Source organism: Canis lupus, chromosome 2 (genome assembly GCF_003254725.2).
Source record: "Canis lupus dingo isolate Sandy chromosome 2, ASM325472v2, whole genome shotgun sequence".
NCBI lineage: Eukaryota > Metazoa > Chordata > Mammalia > Carnivora > Canidae > Canis > Canis lupus.
Genome location: NC_064244.1, coordinates 74,195,553 through 74,210,620, shown reverse-complemented (window position 1 = coordinate 74,210,620; position 15,068 = coordinate 74,195,553). Strand labels below are relative to the sequence as shown.

The 15,068-nt window shown below is 44.5% G+C and overlaps 1 protein-coding gene and 1 long non-coding RNA gene across 13 annotated transcripts in view; one reads left to right on the top strand and one right to left on the bottom strand.

The window, feature by feature from the left end:
- Window positions 1-1,395: 1,395 nt before the first annotated feature.
- FUCA1 (alpha-L-fucosidase 1) lies at window positions 1,396-13,024 on the bottom strand. The gene is made up of 8 exons (XM_025447414.3): window positions 12,604-13,024; window positions 10,435-10,569; window positions 8,458-8,595; window positions 6,392-6,497; window positions 4,911-5,111; window positions 3,586-3,776; window positions 2,382-2,481; window positions 1,396-2,158 (listed from the first exon to the last, which is right to left on the bottom strand). The coding sequence occupies exons 1-8, from the start codon at window positions 12,996-12,998 to the stop codon at window positions 2,021-2,023; spliced, it is 1,404 nt and encodes a 467-aa protein (XP_025303199.3). The 5' UTR covers window positions 12,999-13,024; the 3' UTR covers window positions 1,396-2,020.
- LOC125753261 (uncharacterized) overlaps window positions 12,939-15,068 on the top strand; it is a 24,648-nt gene continuing 22,518 nt past the window's right edge. For 11 of the 12 annotated variants that reach the window (XR_007404658.1, XR_007404652.1, XR_007404651.1 and 8 more), the window contains exons 1-2: window positions 13,060-13,271; window positions 14,041-14,244. This is a non-coding gene — a long non-coding RNA (uncharacterized LOC125753261). The other variant, XR_007404650.1, reaches the window with a different exon arrangement.

The following is a 15,068-nucleotide window of genomic DNA, read 5'->3' as shown; positions in this document are numbered from 1 at the left end:
GACTTACCTTTTTTTTATTTTTTATTTTTTTTTGAATGGACCATGTTTTCCTGTTTCTCTGCATGCCTTGTGATATTTTTGGTGAAATCTGGACATTGGACTCAGTAGTAACTCTGGATATCAGATTCAGATTCTCCCCCTCCCCCCTTCCCAAGGCTTGCTGGGTTTTTTAAGTTAATTTTACATTTTGTTTTTTTTTTTTTTGTTTTTTTTTTTTTTTTTTTTTTTTTAATTTTACATTTTGATTGTTGTAGGCTATCTGCTGAGGATGAGCCAGAGATGTAAATTCTCAGGTCTTTTCTGAGCCTTTCTCTAGGCATGTGTGGTAACTTTCTAATATTCCTCGTGCATGCAGTTGTTTTTGAATGCCCTAGTTTTTAATATCTGGCTCCCAAAAGGAAAATATTTGAATGGGGGTGGGTGGCGGGGCACCAGCCCTTTAAATTCATGGAAGTAACTTTAGCCAGAGGAGGAGTAGCTTGCAGCAGTGGGGGAGGTGCAACAATGCCTGCCCATATTTTTGCCTCAGAAGCAATAGTCAGAGATCAAATCCCAGATATTTGGAGGACAGAGTCCTTTTTGCCCACCCTGGCTCCCACAAGCTGTGTAAAAGTTTCTCCAGGAACATGTTTATAGTTGCCTGCCACATGACTGGGGCTGGAAGATAGGTAGGTAAGTTGATCAAAACCACAATTTATCATCCAAATCTTCCTCTGGAAGCTGGAGCCTTGGTAGACTCCAGAGTTCTACAGAATTTCCACCAAATCCTGCCAGTGTACTTGTTGTCTAGGTCAGGAGACAGCTTCCTGGTGCCTCCTCTCTGCCATCTTCCCAGAATCCTCTCTAAAGACTTCATTCCATCTCACAAGGTTCACTACACAGCGGTCTCATTATTCTAACTATTTTCTATTTTCTTGTATGGTGCCTTCTTTGATCAGTGAGTTATTTTGAAGTGTGTTATAAAGTTTTCAAATATTTAGGGTTTTTTTCCTCCAAGTTTTTATTTTTTTATAGGTCCTTGAATTATATTGTAGACATATAAATCTTTGATAGTGCTCCTTTGATATTTACATTGGTCAGTATTCCATGTGCTTGAGAAAAACAAATATTCCTCAAATGTCAGGTAAAAGATTTATAAATATATCTATTAAATAAAAAAGAAATAGAAAATCTGATTAGATCTGTAATAATGAAAGGGGCTGAAATGATAGCCAACTCAAAAGAACGGTACTAGGAGAAGCATAAAAAGCAAAGGAATTATGTTCTTTGTTTGGCATTATGGAGACTTGTCAAGTCCTTTTTTTTTTTTTTTTTTTTTTAACAGAAACAGAGCTCTTCATAAGTAGTCCATAAGAAACTGGGAGAAGAAAACTACAACATGCTTTTTGATAGAAATGATTTGACATAAAAATTTATTTATTTGATTATATTTTAAAAAGCAGGGCAGAATCACATTCATTTTCTTCATCCTATCACTGTAAACAGACTGAATTTCTGAGCACCTAGTTTGCTATGGAAACTTCCAAAGAGCTGACCATTGGCAGCCCTTGCTAGCCTCTTGCTTCCCTTCCAGGATCTCCTCCTCTTGGAGGGGTGCTGGTGACAACTGATGCTAAACACACAGCGTATGGTTGAGATTGCCAGATCCTCTTCACCTTCTTCCATAGGCAATGGGGTGACTTGGCTCATTCTTTATCTGAAGTCATTGAGTAAGGAAATAGGTTTCAAACACAAGGAATGGAGGGAAGTTTCTGGGGTAGATAATTTCCCAAGTTAGGAATAGAAGGATGAACGCAGAGCTTAACCAGCTAGTGCCTCTTGCTGATCAGAGAGAGGTATGCTAGCAATGGATCTCAGATCTCTGATCCATTGAGACATCAGTATAATGCACTCAGTTCCTTTGATTAAAATGTGTTGGAAAAGCCATCTCTGAATAGAGAAGTAGTTTATTACAACGATGGTGCTATAAGAGGAAAACCAAAGCAGCCAACAGGAGGCAGTTCCTCCTGAACTCCAACAATCATTCCACTCCTGTCAGCTTTATAGTCCAACCAAACTCAACTGGCAGAGTAAAGAGTGATAACTGGGGCAGATAAATGAGCAGACCTTCTGGTTCCGTGGACCACTTCAGATCTTTCTGGATCCCCAGCATCGTTATCTGCAGATAGCAAAAGGGAATGGAGAAGACATCAACACCCTGAGTATAGAATATGGCTTGAACATTTTGGGAGACAACTGCCCTGGGCCAGGGCAGGACAGATAGTCTAGAAGTGGGGAGGGTCAATATGGAGGAGACATGGGGCAGGAAGGAAGAAGTAGAGAAGACCTCCAATTCCTTTAGGAAGGTCACCTCTCAGAACGGACTCACTGAGGTTCCTCACCTGTGTAGTCGAGGTAGTTACTGGGGATTTAAGGCTTAAGACTCCATTTTCTGGCCAGCGCAGGAAAATGGCATAAACAGTCATTCCTCTTGAGGTATACCTGGGAAAAAAGAAATGTCAGTATCAGACATACCTGGCTAGTGACCCTGACACATAGCCCCATGTATCCCCCTTTCAATTATCTACTGATGCCAACACCTTGAGTCTGTCAGTGCTGCTGGGAAGTGCTACTAACTCAATGCCTATTAATGTCTGTGGGAAGAAAGCAGCTCTGTAAGACTATTTCTGGGGATCTCTTCCATTTTTCCTATTGGGTTATCAGTTTTCTTTAAAAAATGTTAACGCTTACACACTAGTTATTTAACCTTGAAGCCATTTGGTTATTATTCAAATCTTTTTTCAACTCCAAATCCACTTGAAAACAGTAGAGGATCCAATAAGGGCAAGATGTACACTAAAGGAGGATTTGTTCTGAGAGTTCACCATGCTTAGAGAAGATGGTAAAAATCATAAATAGGAATTCACCTCAAATGGAAGGATGAACGTCTTTCCCCTGAGGCAAAGACCACTGTACCCAATGGTATAATACCTGCAGATGCCTTTCACTGAACACTTCGAGTACACCTGGTGCTTTACATAAATTTACACACTTCACCTCCAGGACAACCACAGGAAGCTAAATATCATCACCCCATTTCGCACTTGAAAAACGCAGGCCCAAGGTCAAATAACTAGATCCACAAATCTACATTTGAGTCACAACTTCTCTGCTAGGTTAGCTTTGTGATCCTAGGCAAGGTACAGAGGGGTCCTGGGTCCCCCTTCTCACTTGTAATATGGGGATAATGACAGTATCCACCTGGTGGGATTGTTGAGGGGATTAAGTGAGTGAGAAGAATCTGGACTGGAGCCTTAAACGTGGGAGGTGCTATGCGAGTATTGGCTATTGATGTTTTTAGGAGGCAGGGTAACAAGGAACACTTTGTAGCTTTTCCTTTCACCAAGTCTACCATACCTCTTACTAGTCAAAGATATTTTGGTGGCTTAAGACATAAATTGGGGTACACATTTAATAGCAAGAGTGCTGCTTTGGGGTTTCCTCCAGATAGCTTCTGCCCTGGTTGCTAACACTGTGGACCCGAGGAGACACCAGCCGGTGAGGGGCCACAGTCCTGCTCCTACATGTAGCAGAAGACAAGCTCACCACACAGACGTCGTGTTCTTTTCCAGTTGTACCCTCCACGGTTTAGAGGCATAGATAGCCTCCCCATTGATGCTTAGCCACTTCCCAATGGAAAGAAGCCTTTCTTGGAAGATGGGGACAATCAGTCCATCTTTAGTTGGTCCAATGTTGAGGAGGTAGTTGCCTCCCAAGCTCACTGTCTGAACCAGTTCCTGGAGAGAGCAGAAACAGTGAAATCCTAGCTGCGAGTGCCAAGCCTGGCAGAATGTTTAGAGCACACAGGTGTGAAGAGAAGAATCTACGGCACATTCTCTCCCTTGGTGAATATCCCTTGCCCTTTTGAAATGCTATCTGTATTTTGTCATTATTGAAGGACAGGCTTATCTGAGAAAACTGAAAAATCTTGCTACGTAGTGGAGAAATATATTAACTCAAAATCCAGGGAATGATCATGGGCACTTCCATGTGAGCCTGCACTTCCCACAGCACAGCATGTGGTGGAGAAGATCATGTGTCAGAAGCGCAAAGTGTGAGCACTGCAAGAAATTAAAACAACCCACATATCCAACTGCAAATAATCCTGGCAAGAATAACTCTGTATGTAAAACTTTCTTCTGTAATTACAGTTATTTCCTTAGGACAGGTTTTGTTTTTTAGTTTTTTTGTCTTAAGATTTAATTATTTAGGGCATCCCTGGGTGGCTCAATGGTTGAGTGCCTGCCTTCAGCCCAGGGCGTGATCCTGGAGTTCCAGGATTGTGTCCCGCATCGGGCTCCCTGCATGGAGCCGGCTTCTCCCTCTGCCTGTGTCTCTGCCTCTCTCTGTCTCTCTCTCAAAAAAAAAAATTTATTTATTTGAATAGGGTAGAGGGGCAGAGGGAGGAGAGAGAATCCCAGGCCGACTCTGTGGTGAGCACAGAGCCATGTGAGGCTTGAGGTCATGACCCTGAGATCACAACCTGAGCCGAAACCAAGAGTTGAATGTTTAACCAACTAAGCCACCCAGGCACTCCAGGACAGGTTTCTTTAAAAAAAAAAAAAAAATTATTTATGTATTTGAGAGAGACAGCAGAGTACAAGCAGGGGGAAGGGCAGAGGGAGAAGCAGGTTCCCTGCTGAGCAGGGAACCCAAAGTAGGGCTCTATCCCAAGACCCTGGGAACATGACCTGAGCTGAAGGCAGCCGCTTAACCAACTGAGCCACCCAGCTGCCCTCCAGGACAGGTTTCTATGGGTGTGTTCAACGACCCCAGTGGATTCTGTCGACCTGCACTTCCATCCAGGGTGCTCCCACCACTCTTAGTCAGAAGGCTAGTTTCTCAGTAGCTAACAAATAACTAACTCTTACCGAGATGATTTCACATTCACTTGCAACGTCCGACATCACCATGTTACGACGATAGCCCCAGGAGACCTTGTCTATGGAGGTACACATTTCCCACTTGTGGTCTGGCAAGCTCTCTGGCTTGTATTTATCTTGACAGTTGTAGTATCCTCCATGGTGACAGGAACAGTTCTGACCCCACCGGTCATTTACCACTACGTGATCCTAAAGGAAGAGAGAGTACTGGGTCATCTGGGGTAAAACTACTTTGCTTCCTTACGTAATGCAGTTTGGTAAATTAAGTGTGTATTGGGACATAGGAATAGATTTAGTCTAGAATGGTTTTCAACTGGGGGCTATTTTGCTCAGGAGACTTTTGGCAAAGTCTAGAGACATTTTTGGTTGCCAGAATTGGGGTGGTGCTAGTGCCATCTAGTGAGTAGAGGCCCAGATGCTGTTGCAATGTCTTACAACAAACAAGACAGCCCCCTCACAGCAAAATATCCAGCCCCAAATGTCAACAGTGCCGAGGCTGAGAAATCCTGGTCAAGCTACATATAATGTTAGAGCTGGCAGAGCCTGATTTAAAGGTAATCTGGGAAATGACTTCTTGGGGAGAGGAAGATATTTTGGGGAGGAGGTCATATCCCTGGGCACAGTTTCAGGAAACTGAGACTGTGAATCAGGTATGTGAACCCAGCTCAGGATGCTTTCCACTATATAACCCAGACTTTCTTTTCCTTGATAAAGAAAAATCAGAAAATATTCTTTTCTTTCCTTCAAATCTTTGTTGAACTATGAGAAATCATTACATAGAATATCTTAATGTTATGATTAATACTATTAAGATTCTTGTACTGGGGTATCCAAGGTGAATAAACAGTTCTTGCCCTTAGAGATCCAGCAGAGACTGTCTGAGTAGACAGATATGTGGACAGTATGACATCACAACAGAGTTAATTACCTAACTTAAATGGGGAACATCAATCCGGGTAGGGATGATTCAGGTACGACCTCACCCTAATCTATGGTGGATATAAGAGAAATGAAATTTCCTCTTGAGATTTAAACTGCATATCCAGCAGAGATGAATGAGGTCATAAATATCTGCATCCTATACCCATTATTTAATTTTATTTGTTTTGCACATTAATTTTTTGGGTGGTTTTCTCATTTATGGTGTTCGTCATTTATTTTAATGATTTATTTTACTTTCTCTAAGTCTCTGGGACTTCTACATACTACTTAAGTTTAATAAGCTTTAAATCTCTGTTGTCAAAATCAGGAATTAAAGGAGAAAAAAGCTAGCTTATTCTCCAAGGAAGGAGGGCAAAAGAATTAAAGGCGAAACCTTTCACATCTATGAAGTCTCCTGGTCCCTACCACCTCCATGTCGCTACTGGTATTTATTATTGTTGCTGCTGTCACTGTTCATACTCCAGATCTTGGCTCCTCATTCTTTCTTTTCTCGTGACAAATAAGAAAGAAGTTATACAATCACATGCCTTGACTGGACTATCATTGTAGAGCCAAGAAAGAAACTCTGTAGAGTTCCAGTAAGTATCAGGACATTCCCACTCTCCATCAGACCAAATCAAGTCAGGTTCATACCTGAAAGACATGCGATTAGGACAAAGTTTGTTATCTGAATCTATTCACAGTGATATCTCATGGATCTATTTTGTAACAAATATTTTAAAACTTTTCCCATTTGAAAGTATCATATAATTACCAAGGTACCAAGAGAATGTGGAAAACTAAACAGACAAAACAATGACCATAATTCTGTCATGGCTGCTCACAAACCACTGTTTAATAAACAGTATTTTGGTGCATTTCCTAATTTTTTTTTCAATGTCTTCTGAAAAAAAAAATGAGGTTGTAATCAATATATAAACAATTTGGTGTCCTTCCAGCAACTGATTCCAATTAAAAGAGTGGTGCTCCAGAACTATAGAATTAGGGTTTCTGCCTCCAAGATGTACTAACAACTCAGGAAACAACAGATGTTGACAAGAATGTAGAGAAAAGGGAACCCTCTTACACTGGGGTAACTACATGGGGTAACTGGGTGACGGGCATTAAGGAGGGTACATGATGTAATGAGCACTGGGTGTTATATGCAACTAATGAATCCCTAAACCCTGACCTAATAATACACTATATATTAACTTGACTTTAAATTTAAAAAATGATGTTTTTAATTTTAAAAATGTATTAAGAGCTTGAACTATTCCAGCAAATGCATTGTTTTGGACAGCTACCCAAAGCTTCAACTATAAAGGATCTATAGAGTACACTTGAGCCACAGCTGCATCTTTCACATATTCTACCCTGACCTCTATGTGGCATGAGTGTGTGTGCGTGCATGTGTGTGCCTGCACATGTAAGGTAAGCCTGATTATTCTCATTTAGAGAATGAGAATCTGATGCTCAGAAGGGCAATCTGTTTTAGGTGACAAATCTTACAAGTAATAGGAGCTAGAACTCAAATTCGTATCTGCTGATGCTTGATCCTATGCTGTCCTCTGTAATCAGAACAGCAAGCCAACTCCAAGAACGACTGCCTAACAGGCAAGTATAATGCAAACTGTGTTTCACTGTGAGTAAGAAACTGTACTAGGTACTTTATGCTCATTACCTCATTAGTTTTTACAACAACCCTGAGGTGTATATTATTCCCATTTCACAGATGAAGAAACTGAAATCTAGAAAGATTAAAGAATTTAACCAAAGCCACACAGCCAGTAAGAAAAAGAACTGGATTTCAGACCCAGGTCTGTCTGACCCCAAGCCTCTGCTGGTCTCTCACAATTGTACTGTATCCTAAGGGAAGTTGTCTGGATGCAAAAAATTTTGTTTTGGTTTTGGTCTAAAATGAGAGGCCAGGCAGAGATGGCTGGCTGTCCCTAGAGCTTTAAAGGTCCACCATCTTCTATGAGCCAGCCCCCAGTGTAAGAAGGGCAAACTAGAAATAAAGCATGGTGAAGACTACTGATGGGTCCCAAAGTGAAAGGAATCATTTTAAGAGAAATAATGATAACAACACCCATATTCTGTACCAGGCAAGATGACAGATACTTTGCACATATCATTCTGAGCCCATAATATTGAAAGAATTATTTCCCTACTTTACGGAGCAAGAATCTGAGGCTCAGAAGGTTGGTCATTTAAGGTTTGTAACAGGAGCCAGGATTCAAATACAAATCTACCAGATGCCAAATCCGGTAGGGGAGGAGGGAAAGTGTCCTTGGGGACCACACTGCCTCTCTCCAAGGTCCTGACAAAGAAACCAGCATGCAAGGAGGGACTGAAGTTTTGACTTAACCCCCATCCTTGGTTTTGTTCATTTCAATCTATAAAGCAAGATGACTACATTGCAGGAGTTTTGAACCATAGGAAGAAAAACATATTCTGTTTTAATGCAAACCACCATTTTTATTTTGATGTCTTACAGATATTTTTTTCCACATTCCCTCCTTTCCCGCTTTCCCCGAACTTAACGTTATCCTATAGGAAGCTTTGATTTCACTGATCAAAGTCATAAGGGCAAAAACTTTTTTTTTGTTACCTGTTAACAAGGTCATATAGTTCTGGCATTGTTTTTGCACGGACAAAAAACTGTGTTTTGAAGTTGTTTTTCTTATCAAGTAGGTACAGTGGGTGGAACCATTCTAAAAGTGAGTGGTAGAGTCCATAACGTATGTTCCTTAAATGGAAAAACAGAACAGCAAATGTCCATTAAGTAAAGAAAAAATGATGTAGTTTAAGAAAAATCAACAGCAGCATTGTTTACATCTTGGTGAAACTTACCAGTAAGGACATGTAGGGGCAAGTGGGATCCCAAACCATTTCCTTAAATTATCTCTTTCCATTAAACAAAATGGTTGAGTTTTTGATCTACAGACAGGACTCCTTTTATTTTTTTTATTTTTATTTTTTTTTAATTTTTATTTATTTATGATAGTCACACAGAGAGAGAGAGAGGCAGAGACTTAGGCAGAGGGAGAAGCAGGCTCCATGCACCGGGAGTCTGATGTGGGATTTGATCCCGGCTCTCCAGGATCACGCCCTGGGCCAAAGGCAGGTGCTAAACCGCTGAGCCACCTAGGGATCCCCACAGGACTCCTTTTAAACACAAATACCTTAACATCAAATGTCATTTAAACCATCTTTTATCTATGTCAGTTATCTCAATAATGATACACAATCCTTTTTAAAAATAGTTTTCTCTGTCAGTTGTAAGAATACATATTGTAGAGATGTTGGAAGATAGAAAAAAGTATAAAGAATAAAACATCCCAGGTCTTATCACTCAGAAGTAATCATTAGTAACATTTTCTATGTAGTTGAAATTGATGGATACAGGTTTATCGCTTCCTTTACTTAAGATTTACTAATAGTTCTTAACATTGAAATGTTAAGAATTCTCATCCAAAATATAAAAGGGTCAAAGTAACTTATTTTTGTACACAATAAAACTTGTTTTGAGTTATAAATGGTGAGTACCACGAAGCGCTGTACTGCAGTGAGAAGTAAGAATGACATTGCAACAGCACAGATAAGGCAGAAAGAGTTAGATATTTCATATCACTTGGGGACTAAATAGATACAAAGAAGGTAAAATCAAGGATCGTAAAGTCCAGTCTTTCAACAGCTGAGTTTTACAGTAGGACTGTTAGCCAAGCACAGCACTGAGAAACTGAATATTGACCAGGTGACCAGAAAATGCGTTCTTCATGGGCCACTTAGCATTTTAGGCTTCACAGGCCTTGCGGTCTCTATTCCAACTCTGAAATTGTAGCTTGAAAGAAGCCAATAGACACAACACATAAATGAATGGGTGTAACTGTGTTCCAATCAAACTTTAAACAAACAGGCAGCTGGCCTACCCCTGAAATAGGGCATTAAGTTTACCAAATCATAGTAGAACTGAGATGTACAAATACCACTTTTCCTCCCTTTAGGCAATCATACCCAGAACTATAGGGTCCCAAACCAGAATAACTGGGTTCAAATCCCATCTCTGCCACTTCCAAGCTATTTGATCTTGGGAAGTTACTTCTTATTAAGTGGCAAATATTAAGGAACATTAATTACAATCAACCACAGTGGCTCCTTATTTCACTTTTTGGCTCCTTTACCTGCCCTTGTCAGTTTCCTCCTGATGTAGCATTCCTCCAAAGTTTCTCTGAATGCCTGCAAAGCTGCATGCTGACAGCTAAGAAGGGCACAAAGGTCACAGACCCAGTCCTTCATCAGACACTGGAAAATGCCTTGGGCTGGCAAGCCTTCCAGAAAGAATCTTCACAGAATGCAAATGAAGCATCGTGGTCTACACTGGATATCCCTCCCCTAAACAGGGCGATGAACTTCTCTGATGATATCACCTTTGATCACATGAAAAGTGTCCAGCCTCAAACACTGCTACTCAAAGGCCAGAAGCCCGTCAGGTTTACTTACTAGATGCAAACTTAGAAAACACACAAGAACAGAGAGGAATGAAAGATCAACAGAGATGACAGAGTAACCATCTGTAGATGCTTACCTCTTCCGGAGGGCTCTTCCCAACTCACCAACCAAATCACGATGGGGACCCACATCATTAGAGTTCCAATTCCAAGACACAGAACTTGGCCAGTTTGTGAAGCCTTCGTGGTGCTTTGTCGTCAGGACTACATACCTGCGGACATCAAAACTACATAAGCACAGGAAGCAAGCAGTGGGCCATAAACATGAACTCACCCAGCACACCTGAGGAGTTTAAGAAAAGTTGGGAGAACTTGACCTTGCATGTCTCCTAAGTTCAATGTACTTGCATGATGAGTGACTATACCGGTGACACCCAGGGAAGTGATGTAGTCACAACTCCCCTTGGGTACTGCTCCAGGAATGGTAGCAAACTTAAGGAAGCCGGAGTCCTTAGTCTCCAGCCAAGGAAGGAGGCCCAGGGGGAAGGGAAAATAAATGCCCCTTCCTTAGCTCTCTGGTTCTGGAAATAGCAGATGATAGAAAAGTAAAAGAAAAGCCTACGTGAATTGCCTCTCATTTGCAGAGGTGACAAAAGACCAAAAGAGATAGGGAGAAAAGTGCAGTGTTGAAATAACACTCAACATTTCATTTGTTTTATGGCAGAAAGGCAGATGACACCTGCACATGATGATTTAATCATGGGCTGGTGTGGGGAGCTCCAAGACTTTAAGGCCCAGATAGTGTTTCACCCTCAGTGGGCCCCATTCCTCTCTGCGGCATATACTTTTTTCTTTTTTAATCCTTTTAAAATAAAATTAAAAAATCATTCTCATGGTATTTACAGAAACAGGCAGAGAACCCATCTCTCTGGCCACAGTTTGCAGACCTCTGGTATGGTGGAAAGTATGTTTGCCTCGGAGTCATGAGATTTGGAGGTAGGACATTGGTTCCCTTCCTCTAAGTGGGCTTGTCACCTGGGCCACAAAATAAGGGATCTTTAGGAGAATTCTCCAAGAACAAAAGAGCTACAAAATGCCATTTCTTCCTACTTGCCTACCCCTACTCCAAGCCCAGATAGCCAGACACTTGATGAAATAAGGGGTCTGGACAAAGGTCTCCCACATTTCCTTTTTTTTTTTCTTTAAAGATTTATTTATTCATGACAGACAGAGAGAGAGAGAGAGAGAGGCAGAGACACAGGCAGAGGGAAGAGCAGGCTCCATGCAGGGAGCCCGACTTGGGACTCAATCCCGGGTCCCCAGGATCACACCCTGGGCCAAAGGCAGGCGCTAAACCGCTGAGCCACCCAGGCTGCCCTCACATTTCCTTTTTTTTTTTTTTTTTTTAATTTGTAAATTATGGATCTCTAAGGCTTCTATTAGACGGTGACCACCACCTCTCTTTATTCAAGCCTTATATTCCCATCCATTTATCAGCAAACATTAAATGTCAGCTGTAATTTCTCTTTAGTACAAGAAAGCTTGTCCAAAAGAACCTGAAACCCAGGAGAGGACTGAATAGGCTTGGTAAGGGTGGAGACTGCTCTAAGCCAAGAACTAGGGAAACTCCCTGGCTCCACTCTTAACCCTCCTCCAACCCCGCTTCCCTCCCGTCAACTTTACTCTTCTAGAAGCTGAGGGCAACCACTTCCTGACTTTACAGCTGGCAACACACTGCCCTCAAGGCATCAGTCCTTCAGGATTGGCCCCAGGCCTTCAACAGCCTCTGCCTCCCGCACTTTCACTTCCCTGAACCCTCGCACAGCAAGTTCCCACTGCTCTCCACACAGCGCAGACATCGCTTGAGCACCTCCTGTGTGCAAGGCGTTGAGAAGAGCCGGGGAGGGTCGGCCCAGTTCACCTACACAGCGCACCAGAACTCTCTTCCCCCCCTGGGAGCGGGGGGTGGGGGGGAGACAGTAAAGCTGAAAAGGAACTAGTACAACCGCTTTCCATCACCGTGGAGGGAGGCTGCAGGGAGGTGACAAAGCTCCAGACCACGGGATGAAAATTCTGGAATCCTGATTGTCTTGTTGACCTGGAAGGGGCCGGGGGTGCGGCGCAGCTCGATCGTCTCCATACACAGGCCTAGACACGGGGCTCCCCCCCGCCCCCCCCGCCCCGAGCAGACGCGCCCCCTCCGCGAGGCCAGGTGCGCCACGTCCAGTGCGCACCCCTCGGGGGGCTCCTGGGCCGGGCCCGCCTCCCCGCCCCGCGCCTCCCGCCGGCCCGACCCGGGCACTCACCGGGCCCCCGCCGCCTGGAAGAGGTCGGCCCAGGTGTCGGGGTGGAAGAAGCGCGCCGTGAACTGCGGCCCGAAGTCGGCGTAGCTGAAGCCGGGCGGGTAGTTCTCGCTCATGAACTGCTCGTACTGCGGCAGCCCCTCGCCCTTCCAGTGCCACCAGAACCACTCGCTGCCCCAGGCCGGCACCGCGAACACGCCCCAGTGCACGAACACCCCGAACTTGGCCTTGTCGAACCAGTCCGGCAGCGGCCGCGAGTCCAGACTCTGCCAGTCCGGGGTGTAGCGGCGCGGAGGCGGCGGCCCGCGCACCAACGCCGCGCCGAGCAGCAGCAGCAGCAGCAGCAGCGGCAGCGGCAGCGGCGGCGGCGGCCCGAGGCCCACCGCCCAGGGCTTCATCGCCGAAGGCCGCGTCGCCGCGCCCGAACCTCCGCCGCCGCCTCTCTCCGCGCAGGTACGCGGCCGCGTGGCCCCGCCCACCCCCACTAGTGATTGGCTCGGAGCGGAAAGGGGGCGTGTCGCCCCGGCTGCCTGGCGACTGGCTCCTCCCCTCCGGGTCGGCCGTTCCTGCAGCGCCCTCTGGCGCTCAGAGGGAGAAAAACGCGAAGAGTCGTTGCCCGCGCTCCGCCGGGGGGACGGATGAACTCGCTTGGGAGGGGACTTCGCAGCCGGGTTAAGTCGCGGGGGTGTGAAGGCCCGCTGCGGCCGAGGGTGGGGGGAAGCGAGCGCATTTCTGCCATTGGGAGCCGTAGGGGACTTCCTGGACTGTAGTATAGAAGACCGAGCCTGGGGCCGCCCCGGTGGCTCAGCGGTTTAGCGCCGCCTTCCGCCCAGGGCGTGATCCTGGAGACCCGGGATGGAGTCCCACGTCGGGCTCCCTGCGTGGAGCCTGCTTCTCCCTCTGCCTGTCTCTCTCTCTCTCTAATAAATAAATTTAAAAAAAAAAAAAAGACCAAGCCTAGAGGCAGGAATACTAGATGGAAGGAAAGGCACTGTGACAGCCCTGGCAGCAATGTGGGGTGGAGGGAGGGTGGGAGGAAGCATTATCAGGGGAAGGGAGGAAGAGAGGAGGCCTCTGTGATCTTTTTCTCTGTCTAATATTTATTTACCGTGCTTGGGGAATATCTAATTGGAAAAATAAGACACATGCACAGGTTGCCACAAAGCAACATTTTTTTTTTTTTTTTTTTAGAGTAGCAGGGTGAGAAAATTGAGAGCCCCAGGGCCCAAGGAGTGCCTGTGTCAACCTCCCCTGGCAGGGAGGTCACCAATCCCTCTACAGTTTGTACTTGCTGTGTGCTCAAACAGGAGGTGGGGCCAGCAACTGGGGAAATCTAATGACCCCACGTGGCACAGCCAGTCCCCACAAATGGCATATCACAGTTTGAAGCGACTTTGGAGATCCTCGACATTATCCCTTTCCCTACTCTTCCCATTTTAGGAAGGAGGAAACTGAGACCCAGAGGGAGGATTGGAGTCACCCAAGGTCAATCGCACTGCTAGTTTGAGCAGGGGTGGGACCGGAACCCAAGTCTTCTGATGTGGAATCTGTGCCTTTTAACAAGCTGCTTCCCTCTTGCACCCTGGGAGAGGTTGGGGCTTTTGTTGACAGAAGCAAGCACTTCCTCATTCTAGGAGTCATAAGGTAACACAATGTTGAACATTGTTGCTGATTGAACAGCTGTTTTATCTTCTGTGTTTCTTTCCAAAATTATGTTGAAACAGGGCCCTAAGGTAAGCACAGACACCTCAAGACACAAAACAATAAAACCCATTCACACACATCTTCTAGTGATCAGAGTGAGTAATGGTCTTTGATGTTAGAGAACTCATCTTGGGGAAGATAAAATGGGACACTGTGACCTCCACTTCTTATAACCAAAATGTAAATCTGCAGGGACAGGCAAGAAACATTAAAACAGAGTGGACAGAGCTAGAAGTTGGGAAACCTGCATTCCTGGCACTGGATACCACTTTGTTGGGGCTTCTTGGGCAAGTCTTGTCTAAACAATGAGGGCAGTTCTCAGTGATATCCGGGGTCCCCTTTCCCCACTTGCTCTCCTCCATAAACTTGTTCTTTACTTAGAGCAGAAATTGAGCATCAATGTGAAAAGAGAGGAAGAGAGTGTGGAAGTGAATCATTTAATTCGATGATTTTTTTTTTAAAGATTTTATTTATTCATGAGAGAAAGAGAGAGAGAGAGACAGAGAGAGAGAGGGGCAGAGACACAGGTAGAGGGAGAAGCAGGCTCCACGCAAGGAGCCTGACGTGGGACTTGATCTTGGGACTCTGGGATTATGCCCTGAGCGGAAGGTAGATGCTCAACAGCTGAGCCACCCAGGCTTCCCTAATTCAGTGATAAAACTCTAGTTTTATTCATTGAACATCAGATATTTACTAAGTATCAATTTATGCCAGGCACTTGGGCATTTTCTTTGCTAAAATGAGAAAAGACCCCACCAGTGAAT